The following is a 25025-nucleotide window of genomic DNA, read 5'->3' on the forward strand; positions in this document are numbered from 1 at the left end:
ACAAACTAATTGAGAAGCAACCGAATGAGCTTCTTGTAAAAGACTATGCCTAAATGATACTGAAAAGGCATAGAAAAATATACCATTTATATTGTTAAAATAAACAAAATTTTACTTGTTCAAAAATAAATAAAATCTAAAACTTTAATTATATACTATGCAAATTGCAATAGTAATTTATTCATATGCGTTTAATTGTTAAACAATATACATATTATTCATATTAATTATCATATAATAAAAAAACAAGAAATCATAAAAAAAACGTGAATAAAATAAATTTAATTTAATTACATATAATTAACTTTTAATAGTTTTAAAATAATATGTGATTTGACAAATTTAATTTATATTATTAATTAAAATATATATATTCCATATACATATATATATATGTATTATTTTTTATATTTCTTCAATATTAATTAATTCTGTTTGAAGTTACATAAATTGAGCACACAATAAGTTATCTTTATATTATATTTGAATTTCTCTTTATATGTATATTTATTATAGGTTTTTTATGACACGAATTGTTACCAATAAAGGTTTAATTCACAGCAATATAGAGTACTTCTTACAACTCTAAGTCAAACCTTTATCATTTAATTAATAAAGCACAGTCAAACAAAATCTGAAAGTTTATCTTAAAATAATTGTATTAAATTTTTATTAATGGTTTTTACTTATTTTTATATTTTCAATCAGCATATTTTTGATTTTGTTATTATTATTATTATTATTATTATTTTTTTTCGTTTATAAAAACGAACAAATATCGCCTGTCTTTGCCATTTTCCAACTATCTGGGCACACTATCAGCAGCATTCACAATGGACGGAATTCCTCCCTTACTACGCTCACAGAGTGTCCCATTTCGGAATGATGCAAGCAAATGGGAAACGCGAATGCAAATGTCATGAACCCACCTCTAACCTTTCGCCCAACCCGGGCCAAACAGAGGTTAATACAACTGCGAAGCAACAAGAGAAAAAAATCCCAGCGAAGGCAACCCTTAACTTGTTGATCTGCCCGACAAAATGAAAACTGAAAGTGAACCTTGAAAAAAAAAATAAAAGAAAAAGTACAAAAAACTCAGTGACCGGACAAACGAACGTTTGGCTACCAAGAAAAGGTTGCCTGACCCAAAAGTAAGATGAAGTACCAGAGTTTATGGGGATTGTACTTGCATTGGAAATTGCCATCGAAACTGGGTTGGCTGCCCTGCGTTGGACCTGTGCAGGCCATAAATTTCGGAGCGACAAATTATTGTATGAAACCTCAAAACTTGTTTCGAAATGAGCCGATTCCGATGATTATCAGCGAAATTTGCCTGAATTTCAGGCAACAATCAAAATTGGGCAAAAATCTGAGTTTTTTCCCATCACAGCAACCAGACAAGCACAGATCAAATGGTCAAGGATATTCAAGGATGTTGAACGCACCCGTTGGACAGCAGAGCGGGGAAACTGGTTTTCATGGTCCAGCAGCCGTTGCAGCTTTCAGATGGAAGCCAGGTGTGCTATGATCCTGAACTTCATCTGGATGATGCTGTATGCTGTATGCCGTATGCTGCCTGATCTGCAGACCCACCACCATGAATAGAAAACGCACTTTTTATCAAACATCCGAGCAACGGTTTTTCTATAATAAACTTGCCAAACGGGTTTCATTGAATGCATTGTTGCCCAGCCGCGCCTATTGTCCATATCCGGCCAGACAATGCACAAAGCTTTGCAGCCTCCGGAGCCAGATCGTCATCCCCGGCTGGCGAGCGAATCTGGCTGGGTATATAAGCCACGGCTGCTGCGCAGAATCAATCAGTTTCATTTCAATCTTCAAACGCTGAGGATCAACAGCAGCAAAAGCAGCAGCAGCCAGGAGCAGCAGCAGGAAACCACCGAGGACTTTGTGGATCAGCAACAGATCCTCCATCCTCCAGCGCAATGCCCTAAAAGCGCTAAGGAGGCTGTTGCACGCGGCATTACAAAAAAAATCTTTCAAGTTTACTTTCAACCGTTCCGAAAACCACAAATTCAAAAAAAAACTACAAAAATTTCAACAAATCACACAAGTTAAACCAAAAACCCAAAACGAAAAACCCAAATACCAAATATAACAGCACCGAAAGTCAGATTAACTCTTATTTACAAACTAAAAATACTACAACAAAAATATTAAGAAAAACGTATAAAAACAGTTTGCAAAAGTAAACCAGAAGCTCCAATCTTAATATAGTTTTGCGATATGGCCTAAAAACGGAATCAAAAATAATAAATGTTTAATGCACAAAGAACCAAATTCCATAACAGACACTACAAAACTCTATACAAATACTAAAAAAAAACTATATTAAACGAACAAAAATAAATATAACAAAATTTCAAAAGAAATTGAGAAGTGCACACAACTCGACAACAATTGGAAAGTTTTCAAAGATAACCCAAAAAGAGGACGAAAAAGGAAATAGTGAATAGATAATAATATTATTTTTTATATTTTACAGGTAAGTTCAGCAATATTAGAGTAAAGTGCTCTTATAGTGCAGCTAACAGAAACAAATATATGTTTTATTAACGTGAAATTTTAACCATATATGTGTATATAGGACCCCCACAGTTGAGCAGACAGCTAGACGCCTTCGATTGAAGCTAGCATGGATCAAACAGCTACAGCAACAAATTCCAATTGACTCCGAGAAAATTGTTATGAAACTCAAAGAAATTCTAAAATGTTTATTGCTCATATTTCTCTACTGCAACGACAAACGACAAATCAACAAATTCATTAACAGCAACAAAAAGCCATCTCATCAAGAGAACCAATCCAAATCGAAACGCCTTAAGAGACTGCAATGCAACTGCCAGCAGCCCCAAACCGAAGCATTGTGCCCCAAACAACAGACCCGGCCACCAAATCCTACAGAATTCCGACAAAAACTACAAGGAAGGAAACCCAAATTCAAGTTAGCAACAACAAAATCGACATTCGCATATAACGGCACAAATGTTGCGACGGCGCCTGCTACGCTGATGACGATGATGATGAAGACGATGACAAAGCGTAAGATCGAACATTTGACGGCGAAAGTAGCAGGCAGCAGGAGCAGGAGCAGGAGCAGCGGCAGCAGCAGCAGCAGCGACGGCAACGTCGTCATTTATCTAAGGCAGCAGCTTAACGGGGACACAGTCGCCCCGCCATAGATATTTGGCTGAATATCTAAGCAGGGGCGGCTGCCCCAGCAGCAACCCCTCGACAGGAAGGAATCAAACACAAACACAAACACACACACACACGCATACCACCCCAACAAGCAATCTAAGTTTCTGCGGCGAATTCAACACAAACACAAGCACAACATCACACACACACTCACTCACACACACGCATACACAGAGAGAGCTACAGCCTAAGCAAGAGAAATGGAGAGAGCAAGAGCGAGAGCAGCGAGCGCAGCACGAGAGAGCATCTTTGGCAGCCCAAAAAGCGCACAACGAAAACAACATTTCGCAAGTATGTTTTGACCTTACGTTTTAGCTTAACGTTTTTCAGTTGCACTTTTAAAACCTTTCGATTTCAAAGGCCGCTGCACAGCGTTAGCCAACAAAAACAAATCGAAATTAAATATCTCAAAAGAAATATTTTACCAAATTAATACGCAAAACAAGAAAAAACAGCTAAAAGGTGAGCTTGTGCTGCGAACACAACAAAACAAAAGCAAAAGCAAAAAAAAAATTTATTTAATAATGTACAGCAGCGATTTTCCATTAACAGCCAAACACGTTAACTCAAAATCGTATCCAAATCCTAGTCCTACTATAGTACTGCGAACAAAAAAAAAAAAAAAAAAACAACCTTAGAAAGAAAAACGAAACAAAAAATTGAACTCTTCTTCCACGGCATCGCAGAAGCCTTCATTTCCAACCCGAACCCGGGCCCCTGTTAACCTCCAAAATCCACACACACAATGCAATAGTTTTTCATTTTGTGTATCAAAACGCAAATCGAATAATGTTCCAAATTTCAAATTAGCGTTTCGTCCTTATGAATCTTAAGTTTTCACAAACCAAGTTATTAAAACCTCTACGAAAATCAAGTTTCGCACATCAAGAGCTTCAGGCATAAACCAACCACCAATTTGGCACTGAACTTACACACACACAACACACACACATACTTTCGAACATATACCTATACAGGGGCTCACGCTCACACACACCCATGCACACAAAACACCTACACGCACACACACGCACACGCACCACATATACCCACACCACTTTGGTAATAAAATGGCTGCAAAGGAAGCTGCTTCTACGATACCCAAGAAGAAAAGAAATAGCCCGACCCCAAAACACATTTTGATAGCGAAAAGTATCAGAAAATTTTTAATTCTAAACATTTTTGACGCTTTTAATATTTTTTTCGCATTTTCAAGAAACTAGAGATGGCAAAGGCGTTGCAGTAATTTTTAATTCGAATTTTTTGAAAGTAAAAAAAAAATATTTAATGCGCAAAAATGTTCACGAAAAAAAAACTTAAACACGAACCAAAAATGGTACATACTCGTAGGTAGCATAAAATCGTTGCCAATATCTTTCAAACACTTGAGAACTAAAAAACAAATCGTCTGCTGGTCGTTGGTAACTAAACACAAACCGAAAGAAATACCCCTTAAAACCGAATTTATTTTTATTAATTAGGAATTTTTATTTATGTTTATGGGTGAAGCGGCAAATATTGACGAAATTCGAAATCAAAACTCACAAAACGCTAACAAAATGACAAATTCTCAAATCAATCGAATTCATATTTATTCAATTAGAAAATGAATCTAATCTATTTACAACTCAAAATCCAAACTCGAACCAATTTAATGATTCTCATTTCATTGCCTTATACATTTCATAAGGAAAAGCCTTCATTTCCAACCAAAAACAAAAAATAAGACTGATATTTAGAGGATATTTAAAAAAAACACATAAAAATTGCTAAGAATTAGTTAGGCAAAAAAAATGTTATTTTTTATTTTATCCATTCAAAGCCAATAACAAAAATATCCCAAATACAAATCTAAATTACTATAATATTTACAAGAAATAGAAAACAATTAGAATTAACTTTCTTAAATACTCAAATCTTTATTGGAAGATAATTAATGTCTTCATATTTCCAAATACATTCGTTCAAAATCAATATCCAAAAATATATACGAACAAAATCCAGAACTCAAAGTAAAACAAATATAAAAATTTTTTATTTGTAATAATAACATACAAAATTGATTTTCAATTTAATACTTAAATTAATGTTTAGCACAATTAACTTGAAAGCAATCCAAAAAACTTGAAATCCAAAAATTGTTTATATAAAAAACAACAAATTAATTTATTCTTGCTGAGAAATTTCTAATATTCATAAAAATTATAACAAAACAACTTTAAATTGATCAAATTAAAAGAAAAATGATTTTATAAAAAAACTTGTTTAGAAGCGCTCACTTGATATCTAAATATCGAAAATATCCAAGCCATTGACGCTAACGAAAACAAAAAGGCATTCTTGAGCTTTTACTTTGACACTAAAAAAAAACATAATTCCATTCTTGGGCTTTTACTAAACTACAAAAAACGCCTCTCTCAATAATTTATATAATAAATTACTCCTCTCCAAAAGCTTATTTGGATCACAAACAAACAATTAACAGAGTATCTAACAGTCTATATCTTTAGCTATTTAAAAACTTTTTGAACAATTATTATATTTTCGAAATATTTAAGACTGACCTAAAAATTCTTTCCGATGATTATTATCTCGAACAAACTTTCAGTTATAATATTCTCAAAGCTTCGACAAATTATTTTACAAATTCCATATCTAAAAAACATCTCAACGAAATAATATCAGAGCTCCATATCTAGAACAAAATTTACATCAACAAAAATGAAAGAAATAAGAAAATCATTAATATTCTGTAAAATTTTTAGTAAATTTATATGTTATTAGTTATTCTTATAACAAAGCCAAAGCAAATAATTTTATATTTAAAAATTTTAAATTTTTGTATATTTTCTGTTTGTGAATCATACTTTCCTTATATTCTTTAACTTCGAAATTTAAAAATCAATCTAGACACCATTTTACTATTTTAAAATTAAGCATGAAAAATTTTTCAATTGCTTTAGACTTTTTTAAGCTTTTATCAAGCAACAATTTTTAAAAATTAAAAATGTGAATATCTTTCTATTAATTAAAATTTGACAAAAATAGCTAATAATTCGGAACATATTAATATTACATTTTCTGCTTACAATTCTACATATTTAAATATATCGTTCTTTGACTGACAAAATATAAGAGAAAATCATACTAAAATTACTTACCTAAAAAAAAATTTTTAACTTTGACAAATATATAAACAAAAATAAATTAAAACCTTTAAATTTCAAAAAACTAATATACCCGAAAATCTAAATCCAAGTTTAATTTGAAAAGAAGATTAAAATTAAATGTAAATTTTAAATTCACAAATTCAATACAATCAAAACAAAACAAACTCATTTAAGCACTTATCAAATCGAATTATTTAAAAGCAAAAAATATCTATGACAAATTTTTATCTTTTCAAACCCCCAAAATCAAAACAAATAGCTTCATGAAAATTATTTAAAATTTTATTTCTTGAATATTGTGATATATACAAAAACTATTTATTTTTTTAGAGATTTCTTTTAACAAATTACTATCAAAATTATTTAATTTTAGAGCTCAAATTATCCAAAGAAATTCTAAATTTCCACTTTCGGCTACTCTGGCAAGCAACAATTTACAAAATCCACAAAATTCTAACACTAACCGGCAATCAAAATTCAAAATCAATATCTAAAAATTCTAGTACCTAAAACAACTCAATTTCAAGTGATCAAAATCTGTGCAAAATCAATGCGAAATCCGAAATCAAAAACCAAAAATCAATCAGAATTCTGACACAATACAAAACCCAAAAAAAAAAATAAATGAAAATCTAAACAAAAAGAAGAAACTCAAGTAAATTCTTAGCTTTCGAAACACTCTGAGCAGTTCCGCCAAAGACCACAAAAAAATTGTATTCAATTCTAAAGAGCAAAAGACAAATTAACTGAAAAGTCGCAGCATTCGGATGCCCTTTGGCGCATAATTATTATTATTACACATTAAGATGACAAATTGCAACGAAATTCCCAAAAAGCAGCATTATAAATTACAAGCACGAACGGAAGTTTTAATGCGACAAAAAGTCAAGAACAACAAGAAAAAACATCACCATCATAATCATCAGCATCATTATCATAATATACCAAAAACAAGAGGAACGCAAAAAGAAACAAAAAAAAAAAACAAGACTACAAGGAGCAAGCAACTGTCCTGGCAAACTTTCTGGCAAAAATCTTACAAATGGCGGCCTACTCATTCGCCAGAGAAATAGGACAAGGCAGATAAATCAACGCGAACAAAACAATTCCGAACCAAAAACAACAACGATTATTGTAAAAACTTTCGCATAGAAGGGGTTGAAATTGAAAATAAATTCAGTAGCCAGATTCATATGCCAAAATCCCTCAAGCAGACTCACACACACACACACACACGCACGCACACACACAACACACGCAGAGGCAGAGACAGAAACACACACGCACAAGCCACAAAGCCAACGATAGTTTTGGATAGCTCAAAATTGTAAACATTTGAAAGCGATTCTAAGAAGTCCTCGGGACGCATTATTTGCGCCTGACAGCAGCGAAGACAAAAAACATACAGAGTTCACCAAAATCCAATTCAAATTCCAAATCCAAATCGAAATCAAAATCTAAATCAAAATCAAAAGCGACAAATGAAAACAGAAACACAGAACCAGCAGCCCGAACTTTAAGCACACGAAAGACATATATCAGGCAAATCAGCACCCACTACACCCTTTAAACAATGTGGTTAGTTTAGTTTTCTTTGGCAAAGAAAGTTCGAACAGCAGCAACAGCAGCAACAACAGCAACAACAACATACTCAGTCCCCCAATGCATGCAGTTGAAAGCACATCAAACAAAACTGTAAATTTATATAAACTACTGGCAATAGAGGAGAGGTCGTAGCATAATTGCTATCAATAAATAAAATATGGCTGAATCGTGGGTAGGTAGCTCATATGCGCTCTAACTCTAAACTTCAATCAAGTCAAAAACTCCCAACGACCACCAGACAGACAAATTTTTGATTTAGAAATTCATTGCGAAAGTTGCCTGGCCAAGCGGCAGCATAAGCAACAGACTAACAACAACAATACCAACAACAACAGCAACCATCATCTAGAGACTTGGCATCAGCAACAACAGCAACAGCTACAACAACAGCAACAGCAACATGAGCAAAAAACCATCTTTCTTTATGAAATTACACATTTCCGACTTGTACAACGACAACATTGTAGCCCAAAAAACCCAAAAAAGCAACAAAAAGTAGCAAAAAGCAGCAAAAAGTAGCAAAAAGCGAAAGCATCTATGCAAATGTAACCAAATCTAAGGCAGACCATACCGTTTTTCCATACCATTTGACGGCTTGACTGAAAATTAAGTTACATATCTTATTTACACATAACAAAACTTGAAGAACCAACCATTTAGAAAACAATGACTAACAAACTGAAACGTTTTATGCATTTTGGAAATCTGCAAAATCATCAAGAGAAGAAGCCAAAACAAACAAATCGCAGCAAATGGAATCTTGTACAATATTTCTATTGAAAAATCCATTTAGAAGCAAAAAAAAAAAAAATGAAAAGAAAACCCAAAAACAGGGATCCCAAGATCTATACAAAGAGATAGAAAAAAAGAAAAAAAAAATCCTAATAGCAAAAGATACAAAACAAAAATGATTCAAATCAAAGATATTACAAAGTATTTCGGTCACAAGGTTGGGGATACCTAGTGTAATTGCTTAGACTTAAGAGTGTTGTACTTGCGGGAAGACAAGTGCAAGACCCAACAACCAGGGCCAGATTATATAGAAATGTCTATAGAAAGTTACCCAAAATTCAAATACGTAAAAAAACCAAAAATGCAAGCTAAGCAGAAGCAAATACTATTAAGAACTCTTTCATAAGTCTCTAGTAGAAATACACGCGTACGGCTACAGTAAATTTAATTATGTAACTACACTCTGTATCCCCTTAGTTAAGCTAAACAAAAAAACAAGGAAAAATTCACAATTTCAGCAAATGAAAAAAAAAGGAAACCCAAACATGAATGGGTATAAAATGTAGATAATGCCAATCGTTTTGTCTAAAATGTTAACTCTTCTAATTTTGCACAGTCTTGTGGAAAATGTTTTAGACGAAACGATTGTCGCATTTTTTATATACATATGAACATATTTGTAAACGATATATTAATTAGAAAAGATTTTATATGATTTTCGACTTAATTTCTCCCCATCATTTTACATACAAATAGGTCAAATGTTCTCAGTTCTTTCGGTTAGCATTCCTACTTAAGTATAGTGACTAAACCTAAAACTACAAGTAAAAAACAAAAAACTGTGTTATTCAATCTCTTTGATGGATCTAAAACAAAATCATATTTTTCTCATTTAGTTAAAAACAAATGTCAATTTAATTTGAAATCAAATAATTTTACTTAAATTCTTTTTTTATACAAAACCAGATTTAAGACCAAAACCATTTTGTAAACATTAAAAATAGTTGATATTTAAACTAAAGCAAACAAAAGTAATCAATAAAATTGTACAAGCCAATTTGCTCAAATAACAAAAAAAAGAAAAAACAAATGCTTTTTATTCAATTTTTCAGCTTTATTAAATATTTCAGGAATGCGTATACACTCATGATGAAAATAATATGTACACCAATATGTATGATTTTAGAAATATGAAAATTTATTTTAAATTTATATAGTAAGCTTATTGACTCCAAAAAAAGAGACCATAGAAGGCCCAAACACAAATTTCATTCATTTATCATCAGAATCAATAGTAATATCTAGCTCTATCTTTCTCCTATCCGTCTATACCTAATACCTATATGGATGATATAAACTCAGCTCAAAATATCAATAACAATTTTAACTCACATTAACAATCCCAAAATGTTTAGCATATATCGAACATTCTGAGTAAGCAAAATTTAATTTTCAGATCCATATAAATTAGAGACACAAGTTCTTAAAACGGTTCATGATGAAAATCTGCAGATATTCCCTAGTATTTCCTAGTCGTGTACTGCCCATACTTCACTTACATGTCCTTATACCATGAACAAATTTCATAAATATAAACATAGTTAATAATAACAGTGATATAAAATATGTTGTGATTCTCTCAATCCTAACATGCATGCATATAATCTGGTATCAATTAGCTAAAATATTAGAAAATTAAATTGTCCTTTATAGTTTAATTAGTACAAAAAATTTGGCTTAGCTTCGACATAGACGTCCATTTTGATAACATCAACTGAACAACGTGAATCACAGATCAAATAGAAAGATATCCTACAAACCCGTTGCTAGCTCAGCAGGCGTCTCAACGAAGGACTTGATCTTCCGAAGGAACAGCACAGCCTCGCGTCCATCGATGATTCGGTGATCGTATGTGAGGGCCACGTACATCATTGGTCTGATCTTGACCTGTAATATTCAAGAGTTAGTTACAATTATATTTTACTAATTGTATTCAGCTCACCTCTCCCTTGACAGCGATGGGCCGTTCCACGATGCCATGCATGCCAAGTATAGCACTCTGGGGCGGATTTATGATGGGCGTGCCCATCAGCGAGCCAAACACGCCGCCGTTGCTGATGGTGAATGTGCCACCGTCCATATCCTCTATGGTGATGGCATCGCGCTTCGCCTTGTCCGCCAAGGCACCCAGAGTTTTCTCTATATCTGCGTACTTCATGCTCTCGACGCCGCGGATGACGGGCACCACCAGGCCGCGGGGCGAGGCAACAGCCACAGAGATATCCACATAGTCACGATAAATTATTTCCTATGGAAAGAATTCGAAATAGTATTATACGATTATAGCCTCAGCTAAAATTACCTTATCAGCGATGACTGCATTAACCACGGGCTGATCTTGCAATGCGTTAGAAGTAGCTTTTGAAAATATGGACATAAAGCCGAGCTTGACTCCATTCTTTTTCATAAATGCGTCCAGGTTCTCCTTGCGAAATTGCATTACAAAGCTGATGGGAAAAGTTTATATAATATATAATAAATTATATATTAATGTGAATTGATGGGCTGGCGTGCACCAACCTCATGTCGATCTCATTGAAAGTGGTTAACATGGCGCAGGTGTTCTGTGCGTCCTTTAAGCGAGCCGCAATTTTTAAGCGCATACGGCTCATCTTGACTTTTGTTTCGGTTCGTGTGCCCGTTATGGGGGGCGGACCTCCTCCGGCGGGCGGTGCTGGAGCAGGCTTTGGCGCTGCAGCTGCGGGTGCAGGAGCAGGAGCTGGTGCAGGCTTTGGAGCTGCTGGTGCTGGAGCTGCTGGTGCTGGAGCTGCTGGCGCTGGTGCTGGGGCTGGTGCTGCAGCTGCAGGGGCTGCAGCAGCTTTGGCCGGAGCTGCGCCAGGCTTCATCTTAAAAACCTCCTGGCCAGACTTAACCGTATCGCCACTCTTCACAAGAATCGCCGTCACGACGCCAGCAAAGGGCGCCTGCACCGGCATCGTCGTCTTGTCCGTTTCAATCTCCATGACAGCATCATCGGCAGCAAACGAATCGCCCACCTTGCATGTGAACCTGAAACCCAAAGGATGACAGCTAAAAGTGCGAGCTACTTACTGCGCGAGCTACTTACTTGATGTCACCTTCGGAAATGGAGTCAGGAAACGGTGGCACCTTAACCACCTGCTCCGACCACATGATGCTGGTGGTGTGAAAGCCTTTCCAGTCCAAGCAGCTGCAATAAAATATCATTAACAAAAAAACTCTAGGAAAAAGCGCATTTAATATATAATTCATAGTTTTAGAGCCCATCGAGCGACAGACGGTGGACAGAAAGAGACAGAGAGACAGACAGTTGAACGAAACGAACAGGATCCTTACCCCCCTCCATCCTGAAATCGCAAAGCAGAATTCGACTCTAGGCACAAGAGCTTATCCGGCGGATAAAGTGCCTTTCCAAGAGCCATCCGACTACAGTGACGATTGAAGAGTTGGCGCTAAATCAGAAATTGTAAAGGGTCAATTGCTTCCTGTGTCGCCTTTTAACACAGACTTGTACTCACATTCCATATTCCGGATCGTAGACATACAAAATATATATTACGCCGCAAGGATCTTTTTAAAATGGAGACAGCACTCATCATTAGCTAGATGGTATACTTCAAGCGAAAAAAATCCCTAAATAAATCCAAATGTTTTGGGCTAATGCAAAGCTACCTAGATGAAAATCAAACTTTCTCACGATGTGACAAGAGTATATTGGCTTTGTTCCCTCTGTACGTAATAATATTTATTGTTTTTTTATATAAAGTGAGGCAGAATGTTTATATGAAAGCGGAATAATATATATAAGATACAAGATATATATAAGATTCGTATATATTCGTAGCAGTAGCAAATTCCTAATGCCTCAAAATCTTTACTTTTAGAATTCTGGCCTAAATATCTAGCACAAATTTGTCAAAATTTTCGAATTGTATATTGTGATGAGTCTTCAATAATTAATTAAGTCTATGTCTATTATATTTAGATCAAGACTGTCTTTGAACGAAATATTTTCTAACAAGATATTAATTTTAAATAAGTTCAGTAGAAAGGAATGGCACTTTTCTACACTACACAGAGATAACTTCTAAAAAAGCTTTTTTTTCTTAATATTTATTCATATGTATATTTCTATTTTAAAGATTCGATTGTGACAGATGATATGCTTACGATATTAGTAGCTTTGTAAACAATGTCAATGTCAAAATGCTCAAGAAACTAACTTTATTAAAGTGTAGCAGTGTTTACGAAAGAAAGAGTAAAGTATTTTATAATTTAATTCTAACTTTGAATTACGCGTAAGGTAAGTTCTATTCCACTTAAGCGAGTATAAGTATATATTTTCAAGCCTGAACTGTTACACAATATCCACTCTGAAAACCAAGCAAATGATCGAAAAGCAAAACATTCTTTAGTTTATCAATTACGATATCGTTTTTAATTACGATATTAATTTTCATGTGCTCTTTAAATTATGAAATGTGCAAAATAATAAATCTAATTGGTTCACGTTTTGAGAACAAATCCACGTCGTAATTATTTTTATTATGTGTGTGTGTGTGTGTTTTTTTTTTTTTTTTTTGTATATATGTATTTTGCTATAGTTAAACCCAAATTTAAGTCAATTTGTGACACTCGTTAATTTTTAAATAAATACATGAAATTAAAAGTTTCTGTTTATACAATGAATTTGGCTGTGCTTCAGTTTTAAGTCACCGATTCGATAATATCATTAGAACAACGTGGACGCAGCGCTAACGGACCTCACAGACTGTCCTTACAGACCGGCAACAATGATAGATGGATTCTCTACGGCAGCCTTCACCTTACGCAGGAACAACACAGCCTCACGTCCATCAATGATTCGGTGATCGTATGTCAGGGCAACGTACATCATTGGCCTGATCTTGACCTACAATATACAAAATTATTAATAGTGTATACATACAAGTTGAATCACATATGGAAAAACTCACCTCGCCCTTGACAGCAATGGGACGATCAAAGATGCCATGCATGCCAAGTATAGCACTCTGAGGTGGATTGATGATGGGCGTGCCCATCAGCGAGCCAAACACTCCACCGTTGCTGATGGTGAAGGTGCCACCGTCCATATCCTCAACGGTGATGGCATCACGTTTGGCTTTATCGGCCAATCCAGCTAAAGCTATCTCAATGTCCGCATAGTTCATACTCTCAACGTTACGAATGACGGGCACAACCAGACCACGGGGCGTAGCAACAGCCACTGAGATATCCACATAGTCACGGTAAACAATATCCTGCAAAAGTGAAAAGATATAGTATTTAATAACTTCAATTAGAGCAATAATTGAATTTGAAACGGGTTTAAGGCACTATCACTATCATATACCAATTTCGACACTTAACGTATTCAAATGTAATGTGTTAATTTAAGTGGTTCCATATATATAGAATATAGAAAAATGTCGATATATATAGAAATTTTTTGGTTATTAATGTTAGCTGATATGAACAAATTGGAATTCGGATTTGGTTCTTGGAAATGATCGTCTAAAATTGTTTATATCTGTGGAGTGTACATTTTTATGCTGATATATCTTATAAGAGGGGTTAACATTTTCAAGATAGATTTAACAAATTTAAAGAAAATTAATTTTAAATTTAAATCAATTACGTTTAAGACATCTATATGACATAATCTGAAATTCAGGCGATTTCGAATGCACACGAAACGGAGTTATCTATTAAAATAACTACTAAATAGTTATCAAGGTGACGAAAAACAATTGGCTGCAAAGCAAATACCACCACGTTTGATACTTTTCAAATAGCCCAACAAGTAAACAAATTAGCGACTGATAAGCTTCTAATTATATACGTCACAAGTGATTCAGGAGTAAAATTTACCTGACCATCGATGACGGCGTTGACAACAGGCTGGTCTTGCAGCGCATAGGCACTGGCTTTCGAGAAGATGGACATGAAACCAAGTTTGATGCCATACTTCTTGGTGAATGCATCAAGATTTTGCTTACGGAAGTCCATAGCATAGCTGTCGAGGCGGAGAGATTCAGGTACATAAGACAAGTAACTTAGGGGCTTCGTTAACTAACCTCATGTCGATTTCATTGAAAGTGGTCAACATGGCGCACGTGTTCTGTGCATCCTTCAAGCGAGCCGCGATCTTTTGACGCATGCGGTTCATCTTGACGCGTTGCTCGGATCTCGTACCCAAGATTTGACGGGAACCGTCAACAGGAGGCACTTTCACCTGAGCCACGGCAGGCCTGACGGCAGCTGGTGGTGGAGCGGCAGCACGGGGAGCAGCTGGTGGCGGGCGCGCTGCTGGAGGTGGTGGCGGTGGTGGAGCTGATTTTGGCGCAGCGGGTGCAGGAGCGGCAGCTGGTGCCGCTGGCTTAGGTGGAGCAGCTGCAGCTGGGGCTGGGGCTGGTGCCTCCTTGGCTGGGGCGGGTGCTCCAGCTGGCTTAGCAGGAGCTGCGCCGGGCTTCAATTTAAACAGCTCCTGGCCGGGCTTAACCGTGTCACCGTCCTTGACTAGAATTTCCGTCACGGTGCCAGCAAAGGGTGCAGGAACAGGCATAGTTGTCTTATCCGTTTCGATCTCCATGACAGCTTCATCGGCCCCGAACGAGTCGCCCACTTTGACGGTAAATCTAAATGATTGAAGGAATCATGTTTAATCAAGCGACATATGAGTTATCAGCAGACAAGAGAATGGTCTTGCTTGTAGTTTAACATACTTAATGTCACCTTCGGTGATGGAGTCGGCGAACGGCGGCACTTTCACTACCTGCTCTGACCACATGCTGCTGGTGGTGTGAAAACTCTGCCAGCCCAAAGAACTGCGAATATATAGAGATTATAGAAACAATTAAGTGGATCGCTTCGCATTTCTTACCGCATCGCATCTTGGCAGCGCAGAGTAGGATTCGCTTCCCGACGCAACAGTTGCTGCTGTTGCTGCAATGCAGCAACCACAGCCAGCTGGGAATACTGACGGGCACTCAGCTGGAGCTGTAAAAGTAGTCAATGGAAGAGAGCATTACTATAATATACATATAGAAGCTGAAAAGCAAATATTGTGCAATTTGATTTATTATCAAGATTGCGTTCATCACGTGAATATTTTATGGAGGCGTGGCACTGCCACGCTGATTGCGCCCCATTGCAGTGCAAACATTTTTTCAATTACATAATCGCATTATGAGCTGTTTTAGCGGCCGCCAGCAACTACAACAACTGATCCAAATACACACAAAATATGTGGCCGTGCCTCCGCTCTCAACGCCATTCATTAATTTGATGCTAAGTCGAATTTGTATTCGATTGCTTGTGCATTATTCAGGCTGTTCCTTTCGCTTACTTCATGATTCCGCACAGCTTTTAGGCCAACGGTTTGCACGTTGCGCGGCAATTGCCTCGTTAATATTGAAATAATGCCCGCCATTGATGTGGATGTCGTTATGTATCCGCTGCTGCTGCGATCGTCGGATTGTGTGAGCACTTTTTGTCGAAAATTTTAAAACTAAGAATTGTGTTGGGGCTACGGCAATCCAACAGCGTTTCTCCCCTCTTAACGAATGTTCATTTCTTATGTCATGGCTAAACACTCAGCTGAGCGCGGAATTTTTCTCTTGCATACTACGGTCACACTGTCTTTAGTGTTGGTCAAATTATTACACCTACAACATATTTGAGTTTCCGAATGGTTTATAATATTGCTAATTATTAGATTGTTTAAAATACATTTATATAAGACTGAACTTTCATGTTTTGTTGATGTTTATATATGAATAATGTAAAAGTGAAAAACAATTTAAAATACAAATTATTTAAAAATAAATAAAAATAACACAATATTAGCCATCAACACAAATATATATACTAATAATAACAAATCTCGCTAATTGAAAATTAACGAAATCGCTTCGTGTTTTCTTTTTTCGCTCCATAAACAGCTGATTTGCTATCGATTAATATTGTGAAATGAAATCTAAATAAAGAAGTGGGAATATTCGGTTCAAGTTCAGTAACACTTTTGCATTCAGTGGCGGACAACCTTTGCCAAAAATTTTAGCATTGTGCGAATTTGTTGGCTTACGAAAGAAGAGGAAAAGGCATAAAAACCATGAGTTCGAAATCCATATTTGAAACCGAAGAAGATGTGGCGCAGGCCAACAAGTTTGTGAATAAGGCCAAGGATTCTCCCTTTATGTTGGTCGGTAAGTCAAAGAACTCTGCTATCAATTTGATATTGCATTGGCATACCACTCAAACATTTCCTGTGCTGTGACGTCACGGAAACTTTTCCTATCGGATATGTATGTGTGGGTGGGCAAGGATGAGCATGCATACCTTGACCTTCGCGGTGAATCGACGATTTTCGGTTAGACAGATAAATACGCTGAAATGTATGTGCATACGTGCTAGGAACACAGTGACATAACGTTCATTAACACGTGAATTTCATCATAATAATGTAAATGTAAGTGCGTATGTGTGCGAAATTGATGCTGTAGCTGGACAGTTAAGCGGTTTAATGCTGTAAAGGTTAATATTGAAACACCCATGTATGTGGGTGAGTGTGTGTATGTGTGAGCCCATCAATTGTATTGTCGTGTATTAACACATCAATGACGTCGCGCTTGGCGCGTGTATTGCGTTTGTATTGGTGCGTCAGCTGCCGCCGTCTGGTGATTATCAGCTAGCAACAACAAATGACACTTTTCGCAAAATACAATTATAATACAATTTTTGTTTGTTGTTTTTTCTACGTAGGCATTGCTGGCTTCGTGGCAGCGGGTCTGATTGGTGCGTACAAATACAAGAATCGCGGCACAATGAGCACCAGCGTCTTCCTCATGCAGCTGCGTGTGGCCGCGCAGGGCACAGTCGTCGGTTGCCTGACCGTTGGACTGGGCTATCAGATGGCCAAGGAGTATCTCTTCGACAAGAAGCCCAAGGAGAAGTAATGCTTCATTCTATATTAACTTATTCACTTAAATGTTAAATGTAGTTTTGTAATTGTAATCTAGTTGAATTGTTGGATTATCAGATGCGCCCCGAGAATCGCGAATTATCTCAGCTAACTCTATATATTTGTCATTATTTAACAAATATTTCATTTTTATTTTAGTTTGAAGTCTTTACATAATTAATACACATTTGATTGAATTGGCCCGCACATTTCCCCAGACACCATCCAAAACATTGCCAGAGGCTTTGACGAAAGTTTTATTACCAATTTAATACTACATATTTATTACCATACATTTACGAAGATTGTAAAAAGAAAACAAGACGACAAATTGTTAGATCAAATTCTTAAATGTAAGATAGTAAATGTTTTCTATGCCTGTGTAAGATTGTGATAATGCGTGTTTGATAAAAACAAACAAAAAATACTATCTAAAATATTTACATACACATGTAAACTGTCGAATTGTCGGAATGGTCTGAGCGATAAATACCTCCTATTTAAATGATATACATATAATTAAAAGCAAATAATTAAGTTGTTAAAAAACATGTTTTAATTTAAAGAAAAATCTTGCTGTCTAAAATTCTGACGTCGATGGATCAGTAAAAGGTGTCAAGTGTAAGAAAAAAAGAAACAGTTATCTGAATGGTGGTGGGGTCGTCAATTTAATTGGCTATGCGATTATTGTTATGGTAAATGGTACTCTTAGTTTATCTTAATATCAGGAACAATTTTGTCATTGTCATAGATCTCCTTAGCGAAGCATAGATTGGGATAGTCAAAGGCAGCGCCATAGCGATTCTTGCAACCGGCTGTGGCACGATCGCCGGGTGTGTAGACGGGCTGTCCAATCACGTTAGTGGTGGCAAAGTTGCAGGTGAGCACGAAGTGGTTGTAAAAGTCACGAGAGAAGCGTACGGCGGCACAGCCCACATGGGTGTTCTTCTCGGCGACGGCTATGGTGAATTTGGCAATCGCCTTGTTGGGCAGATCTTCAGGGAAGCTGGCAAGAATCTCAGGAGAGGTGTGAGTGCGCTCGGAGAACCAATTCTCAATCTGCTCCTTGATGATCTCCGCATCGGTGTACTCCGACTCGGGACCACTATAGCTGAAAATGGCATTGTTTTGGCCAGCGTATGCAAAGCGCTCAGTGCTGCGGCACTTGTCTGGCAGGGACTGGCAAGTCTTCACATTGAGTAGTGCCAAATGAGTGAGCTCCTCGCACCAGGACATCTTGGCCATTCGCGCCGCCTTGGGTAGACCCTCAAATTTGCCGCCGGCGACCTTGTTGCGCAACTCATTGAACAATGCTAGAATCAGCTTCTGATGTCCATCCAGCTTAATCTCACGGACATCCTTAGGGCATTCCTCGCTAAAGTTCTGCAGTGATTTAAAATTGGTTATCGATATACATAGTCATGTAAGGATCAGCTATCACCACTCACGCCCTTATTGTTGCAAGCAATGTGCTTGTCCAGACATGTAGGCAAGGCGCAATAGTCCACGGCTGTGGCGATCCCCGCTAGAGCAACCAATAGAACCAAGACTTTCATGCTTGTGTTGGTTGAAACTGTTAAAATGAATGTGATGTCTAGTTTCTTGGGCTCTTTGCTATTTATAGTGCTCTACTCAAACTATTGGCATATTATTTCAGCCTGGTTCTGCGTAAAAATCTGTTTTCCAGACTTTCCATTCTTTTAATTAGATATATGAGTCGCCAATATATACAAATGATGGTGCACACATGCATACATACATATGTATATTAATCAAGAATTTAGTATTTATATGAGTTATGAGACATGCTTTCCTATCTACTTTATATATTTTATTTAACTTAAATCAAACTAAATTAAAGAGTATAAAGTCGATTCAAGTAATTGATTGCGAAATTAAACAATAACAAAATGAAATATACCCTGTAATTATTCGAAAGTCATGTAATGGATTTCCTTCAGTAAACTATCTCTGTTCGCAGCATATGTATGTAATTAACAGAGTCTGTTAATACTAAAACAATCAGCAGTTGGTTCGCTCGATAACAAGAAAAGTTCCGATAGCTGTTTGTAATTTCGTTGTTAACTATTTTTAAAAATTGAAGCAAACGGCTGAATTCTTTTCGGCTATTGTAAGTCAAAATCATTTGAAATGTCTTTGATATTTGCGTATTTGCTGAAGCTTGAAATAATTGGTGGGATTTCTAGCAAAGTACATACTCATTACTAATAATTTACTTGATATGTTTATCTTAATGTTTAATGATAATTATCAAGAACATTATATATGTATGTATGTAAATGTAACTCAACGATAGTAGAAAGTTCCTGCGAGACTTATCGATAGCTATCGATGGAATAGCCAATTGCGGTCTCCTCTCTCTAATTCGCTGTTTGCACATTTAGTCCAGTATGGATAACACAAACAAAGAAAAATCGGCTGTCTTGATCAACGGTGATGCGTTGTCCCACGATGAGATCAAATCCCCATTCCTTATTGGAGTGGCCGGCGGCACAGCCAGCGGTAAATCAACTGTATGCAAGAAAATAATGGAACAACTTGGCCAGGCCGAGATGGATCATACGCAGCGGCAAGTGGTGTCCATTAGTCAGGACAGTTTCTATCGTGAACTCACGCCAGCCGAAAAGATAAAAGCGCAAAAGGGCAAATTTAACTTTGATCATCCGGATGCCTTTAACGAGGAGCTCATGTACGAGACGTTGCAACTCATTCTGAAAGGTCACAAAGTCAAGATCCCCAGCTACGATTACCGCACCAATTCGCTGTAAGCAAACATAAATTTTTTATATTGACAGCATTCGCCAATGCAATTTCTCTGTTTGTAGTGACTTTGATAACAAGCTGGTCATCTATCCTGCGGACGTAGTACTCTTTGAAGGCATCTTGGTATTTTATTTTCCCAAAATACGTGATCTATTTCATATGAAGCTTTTCGTGGATACTGATTCCGATACGCGGCTAGCACGACGAGGTAAGTTGGATGATTAATATATGATCTTGACTGATTGCTTCAATCTTCTAGTGCCACGTGACATCAATGAGCGTGGCAGAGATCTGGACGCTGTGCTCACCCAGTACATGACGTTTGTGAAGCCCGCCTTCGAGGAATTTTGCTCGCCGGTAAGCCAAACATTGCAATTTATAAATTTTGTTTATCAACACGAATTTTCGTTCTGGCAGACTAAGAAATTTGCTGACGTGATAATTCCACGAGGAGCGGACAATACAGGTGAGATATAGAAGTGCGCCAACAGCCACATAAACACGTGCTTTGCTTAATTTGAGAACTTTATCTACACCCACACTAAAACTTACACGCAATACACTGACACTTAAAACACTCCTGTGAAATTTTTAAAGTGTTTAGTTAAAAATGTTTACTTAGTTTTCTTGTATATATATATTCGTATATGTAGTTATATACATGTATCTAGTTTATGTTACAATGCGTTTGAATTCGTTTTTTGGGTTTTACTGTTACCAATTTCTGTTTCCCAGCTCAATTAACACAGATATAGAACAACAACTTTGATAATACTGTGCCTGACGTTAACTTCCGTCTTTCCATATTCCCCCGTCGTTACTCGTTTCCTCTTTCCTACTTTTTGTTTTCGTTTCTGTTACAATGTATTTCTTGCAGTTGCCATTGATCTCATTGTCCACCATATCGGAGAAATTCTCGCAGCCACGAACATCGCACAGCACAACACAGCTCGAACTACGGCCTCCAGCATGAAGCGCGATCACTAAACATAAATTCCCCAACATATATGTATATATATGCATTTATATGTATATATATTCAGTTTTTAATTCTTAAGAAACCAAAACAAAATATTTGTGTTCCTAACCAAATGTGCTGAGCTTTCACTAATTGCCAATGATATGTCGAGCGCAGGTCGCCAGGCGGATTCGATGCCTCGCTTTCATTCGCTATGGCCCTAATCCCACTTAACCAATTAACGTTACATTAAGCTAGTAAAGTGTATAAGCTTATAACTGTTTATTAAAATAACTTTAAGTTACGTTTCATCAATCCTAACTCGGGCTCAAATAAATACAAATCGAATGTTAAAAGAAAATGAAACAAAAATATATATTTATATATATATAAATATATTGTTATTCAAATTGTTTTAAGCACTTCTACTAAATCTATTCGAATACACAATTTATAATTTACAATTCATACAGAAAACACATAGTTAATCCTCTGGTATTGTGTCTATATGTTCTTTCACATCAAGATCAAGATGATTTCATTTTGCAGTCATTAACTAAGATCTTAATCCATCTAAAAATCTAATATCTAAGGTCAACAGAATTTAGTAACTCAGTAAAGGAATATAGAAAATCTGTTTGTCGAATCCTTTTTGAAAGGTAAATTAAATTTTGTTGACCCGTTAATATCATCATATTCAATCATAATTAGTTTTTCATAAAGTTCATAAAAAATGATATAAATGAAAATAGAGCTAAGGATGTAATATCTCTAATACTAGCAGATTAATATATGGATATCATAATCTATTCCTTAGATAAACTTATTTATTTAATCACGCTAACTAAGCTAAAATAAGTTCTTAGACATGGTTTATTGAGAACACAAATAACTCCGGAGCATTAATCTTTTAATAGTTAAGCTAAAAGCTTCGAGTCATGTAAAATCTATTTATTGTAGCAGATATGGGAGTAGAGAAGCTCTTGCACACACGTACACCCATAAGTAGAGAATAACAACATAAAAAACAATTCCAAAATAAGCAAAGAAAAGTTATGTATAGTCTTACGAGTGGATGTCATAGCGCCTGGATATTAAGTTGAGTCAAGTGAGTACAGAAAATGATTCAAGTGCACCAAAAGTCGTTCCAGGGCGGTTCAGCCGTAGCTACAAGGTAAGTGCTCGAAATGTATTCAGACTTGAATTGAAGTGCTTCATTTGTTGAGTTGCAACGTTAAATATCATTTAATATATAATATATAATAGATATTTTGCTAAATGCCACAAAAAATGTAGAAAATGCACATTTCATTGAAGACATTCTGATATTCTGACTGTGTTTTGCTTTGCAGTGGCCATCGATTTGATTGTGCAGCACATCCGAGACTTCCTCAACAATCGATCATATCCCGGCTCAACGAGCAATATGGCTTTGTATATGAACATGGAGCTCTGCGGGAATAGTGGCGATGGCGCCATGGGCGCAGGTAAGCAGATGAAGCTACTCTGCAAGGCGCGTCCACACTAACAAACGAGACCTCTGCGCGGGAGCAACTCCTAAATGCACGACAGACATACATAAAAACTAGAAATACATATACTTAACCCTGCATGCTGCTAGATATAGATTGTTAAGTTCTGTGTCTACATCTATATATACATATATACGTAAGTGTAAACTTTCTGTGTGTTTCGTATGTGAAAGATGCGGCTGGTGGCAATGACATCGCCAGTGATAACGGCAACGGCACCTACAATGCCATCAGACGTTTCTCGACGCTTTGCAAGGAGCTGACCATGAAGGGCAACGTCTTCTTCGAGACTAACAAGAATCTCCCACATCATTGAACGCGTAGTAATTGTTATGCTATTGTATTTTGTCTTTAAATAAAATGTAAAAAATAATTATTATAAATAGAGTCAGATCTTGCATTTGTACATCAGGTTTATCTTCCGGATATCGCTGGGCGAGAAGCCGCGCCTTTGGCCCAGTTGTCGCGCATCAGGATGGTTGCGCAAGACTTGTAATGTTGGCTTTCCATTTTTCGAGAAGCTGGTGCTGGAGTAGTGCATCACACTCGCGTAGTCATACCCGATTCCAAAGGCTGAGTGTGTCCTGGCACTGCTCTTCTCAAAGTTGGCCATCATGCCGGGCTTCACATTCTCGCTCAGCACCTTCACATAGTCATCCCGTTCGTAGCGATTCTGTTCGTGGAGAAAGCCAAGCGCATGCATCAGCTCGTGGATGGGAGTGCCGTAGGTGCGTAGGCAGTTGGGTGACTGTAGATTCACCTCCTGCCGGCCACCGAGGCGTCCTATGCTGCTCCAGCAACCAGATTTTCCATTCACTATGGATATATAATCTCTTTCCACTGTGCGCTTCTTAAAGCGGATGCAGGTCTTGGTGTGGTACTCATTAAAGGCATTATGTATATTATCTAGCTCCTGTGGCGTGAAAGTTCCCTTTATTTCATAGGGTACCACGCCGCCAGGCCATCGTGTACTCAATGCCAAGAGGCCATTGCGTGTGTCCTCGCGAAATCTCATAGGTATTAGTATATCGCCCTCGAAGTAGGTGCCCAGCTCTTCAGGATTTTGCATTGATTCCTCGCCGTGTGCATCAACCAAAGCGCCAGTAGTTTCCAAATCAGGATTACCATAAATGGCTTCACCCATCTCCGACAGATCGATGGATTCATCATCCGCATCTGCAATAATTTTAGCCACGATGCTAAAAAGAACCAAAGTAATTGTTAATGTTGGAGAAAACTTTGCCATTTTGCAAAATTCGCAGACTGTTGTAGCTTTAATAAAGTGCACGACTATATATAGATACGTCTAAAGGCCAGCTCCTCTTGCCTAGACCTTCAAAAAATTGCCGACTTGGCGTCGGTACTGTTTGTACTTTTGCTGATAAGAAATTTGTGATGATATCACCTGTATTTCATTTGTATTGCGTACGGCTGCATATCCAAGTGCGTGATTTATGACCGTCATTATGCAGCCCATTTTATGCTCATGTGCATATTCATGTCAAATATAGCAGCCAGTCGCATAGTTTTGCGAAATTAACGATTTAAACAACCTGAGTACTTTTTAACGGCTTCTGGGGATTGAAATTTTGATCAACCATTCAGTGCTGTAAAATGGCTTAGGCGAGTTATCGATACTTAACAAAAATATTGTTGTTGACTACCTATACCTCCGATAATTGTAATGTAATCGTTAACATATTCAAAATACAAATAAATGTATTGAAAACATATAGTATAAATATTAAAAATTAATGATGTATAGGTAGTTATTGTTTAGTAATTTATCGTCATTTGCAGATTTAGTAATCAATAATTTTATTTAATATTTAATTTAACAAGTTAAATACTTTTTCTCTTTGGCGTTAAAGTTGCACTTGCACTTGCCGATACACATTTTGCAATTCGATTTTTTCCGAGATTATAAATCGATCAATTCTGATTTGCCCATGGCTACCTGTTGTGCTCATATACTCATCCCACCAGCCCGCTCACAGACA

The 25025-nt window shown here is 36.7% G+C and overlaps 6 protein-coding genes and 1 long non-coding RNA gene across 11 annotated transcripts; 3 read left to right on the forward strand and 4 right to left on the reverse strand.

Annotated features, from left to right (window-relative positions):
• Positions 1–1809: 1809 nt before the first annotated feature.
• LOC108616385 (uncharacterized) lies at positions 1810–9091 on the forward strand. 2 transcript variants are annotated; one of them, XR_016269512.1, is made up of 3 exons: positions 1810–2506; positions 2609–6511; positions 6766–9091. It is a non-coding gene; the product is annotated as an uncharacterized LOC108616385 (long non-coding RNA). The 2 variants fall into 2 exon arrangements; XR_001916019.2 differs by having other exon boundaries at positions 2609–3684.
• Positions 9092–10424: 1333 nt separating this feature from the next.
• On the reverse strand, positions 10425–12898 carry LOC108616342 (dihydrolipoyllysine-residue succinyltransferase component of 2-oxoglutarate dehydrogenase complex, mitochondrial-like). Its single transcript, XM_018011463.2, has 7 exons — positions 12287–12898; positions 12105–12220; positions 11857–11958; positions 11310–11798; positions 11092–11236; positions 10732–11037; positions 10425–10676 (listed from the first exon to the last, which is right to left on the reverse strand). Exons 1-7 carry the CDS (start codon positions 12365–12367, stop codon positions 10542–10544), a joined length of 1374 nt encoding a protein of 457 aa, XP_017866952.1. The 5' UTR covers positions 12368–12898; the 3' UTR covers positions 10425–10541.
• Positions 12899–12938: 40 nt separating this feature from the next.
• On the forward strand, positions 12939–18300 carry LOC108616372 (HIG1 domain family member 1A, mitochondrial). Of its 2 annotated transcripts, none has more exons than XM_089465876.1 (4): positions 12939–13071; positions 16733–16996; positions 17553–17742; positions 17810–18300. In XM_089465876.1, exons 2-4 carry the CDS (start codon positions 16903–16905, stop codon positions 17811–17813), a joined length of 288 nt encoding a protein of 95 aa, XP_089322002.1. In that variant the 5' UTR covers positions 12939–13071; positions 16733–16902; the 3' UTR covers positions 17814–18300. The 2 variants fall into 2 exon arrangements, with proteins under 2 accessions (XP_089322002.1, XP_017867020.1); XM_018011531.2 differs by having other exon boundaries at positions 12944–13071; positions 17911–18300.
• Positions 13274–16395, reverse strand: LOC108616331 (dihydrolipoyllysine-residue succinyltransferase component of 2-oxoglutarate dehydrogenase complex, mitochondrial). Its single transcript, XM_018011451.2, has 7 exons — positions 16138–16395; positions 15673–15788; positions 15515–15616; positions 14867–15427; positions 14661–14805; positions 13745–14050; positions 13274–13680 (listed from the first exon to the last, which is right to left on the reverse strand). The coding sequence occupies exons 1-7, from the start codon at positions 16219–16221 to the stop codon at positions 13546–13548; spliced, it is 1449 nt and encodes a 482-aa protein (XP_017866940.1). The 5' UTR covers positions 16222–16395; the 3' UTR covers positions 13274–13545.
• Positions 18301–18391: 91 nt separating the features above from the next.
• LOC108616364 (antigen 5 like allergen Cul n 1-like) lies at positions 18392–19360 on the reverse strand. Its single transcript, XM_018011512.2, has 2 exons — positions 19200–19360; positions 18392–19134 (listed from the first exon to the last, which is right to left on the reverse strand). The coding sequence occupies exons 1-2, from the start codon at positions 19305–19307 to the stop codon at positions 18460–18462; spliced, it is 783 nt and encodes a 260-aa protein (XP_017867001.1). The 5' UTR covers positions 19308–19360; the 3' UTR covers positions 18392–18459.
• A 730-nt stretch (positions 19361–20090) lies between these two features.
• Positions 20091–23412, forward strand: Uck (Uridine-cytidine kinase). Of its 2 annotated transcripts, XM_018011477.2 has the most exons (6): positions 20091–20536; positions 20598–20743; positions 20795–20892; positions 20953–21001; positions 22846–22980; positions 23199–23412. In XM_018011477.2, the coding sequence occupies exons 1-6, from the start codon at positions 20163–20165 to the stop codon at positions 23339–23341; spliced, it is 945 nt and encodes a 314-aa protein (XP_017866966.1). In that variant the 5' UTR covers positions 20091–20162; the 3' UTR covers positions 23342–23412. The 2 variants fall into 2 exon arrangements, with proteins under 2 accessions (XP_017866966.1, XP_017866976.1); XM_018011487.2 differs by lacking the exons at positions 22846–22980; positions 23199–23412 and adding an exon at positions 21413–21869 and having other exon boundaries at positions 20092–20536.
• LOC108616355 (zinc metalloproteinase nas-6) lies at positions 23335–24898 on the reverse strand. 2 transcript variants are annotated; one of them, XM_089465817.1, is made up of 2 exons: positions 24876–24898; positions 23335–24224 (listed from the first exon to the last, which is right to left on the reverse strand). In XM_089465817.1, the coding sequence occupies exon 2, from the start codon at positions 24167–24169 to the stop codon at positions 23414–23416; it is 756 nt and encodes a 251-aa protein (XP_089321943.1). In that variant the 5' UTR covers positions 24170–24224; positions 24876–24898; the 3' UTR covers positions 23335–23413. The 2 variants fall into 2 exon arrangements, with proteins under 2 accessions (XP_089321943.1, XP_017866989.2); XM_018011500.2 differs by lacking the exon at positions 24876–24898 and adding an exon at positions 24431–24653.
• Positions 24899–25025: the final 127 nt, after the last annotated feature.

The sequence above is a fragment of the Drosophila arizonae genome, chromosome 2 (assembly GCF_054131065.1).
Source record: "Drosophila arizonae isolate 15081-1271.41 chromosome 2, UAZ_ARI_1.0, whole genome shotgun sequence".
NCBI lineage: Eukaryota > Metazoa > Arthropoda > Insecta > Diptera > Drosophilidae > Drosophila > Drosophila arizonae.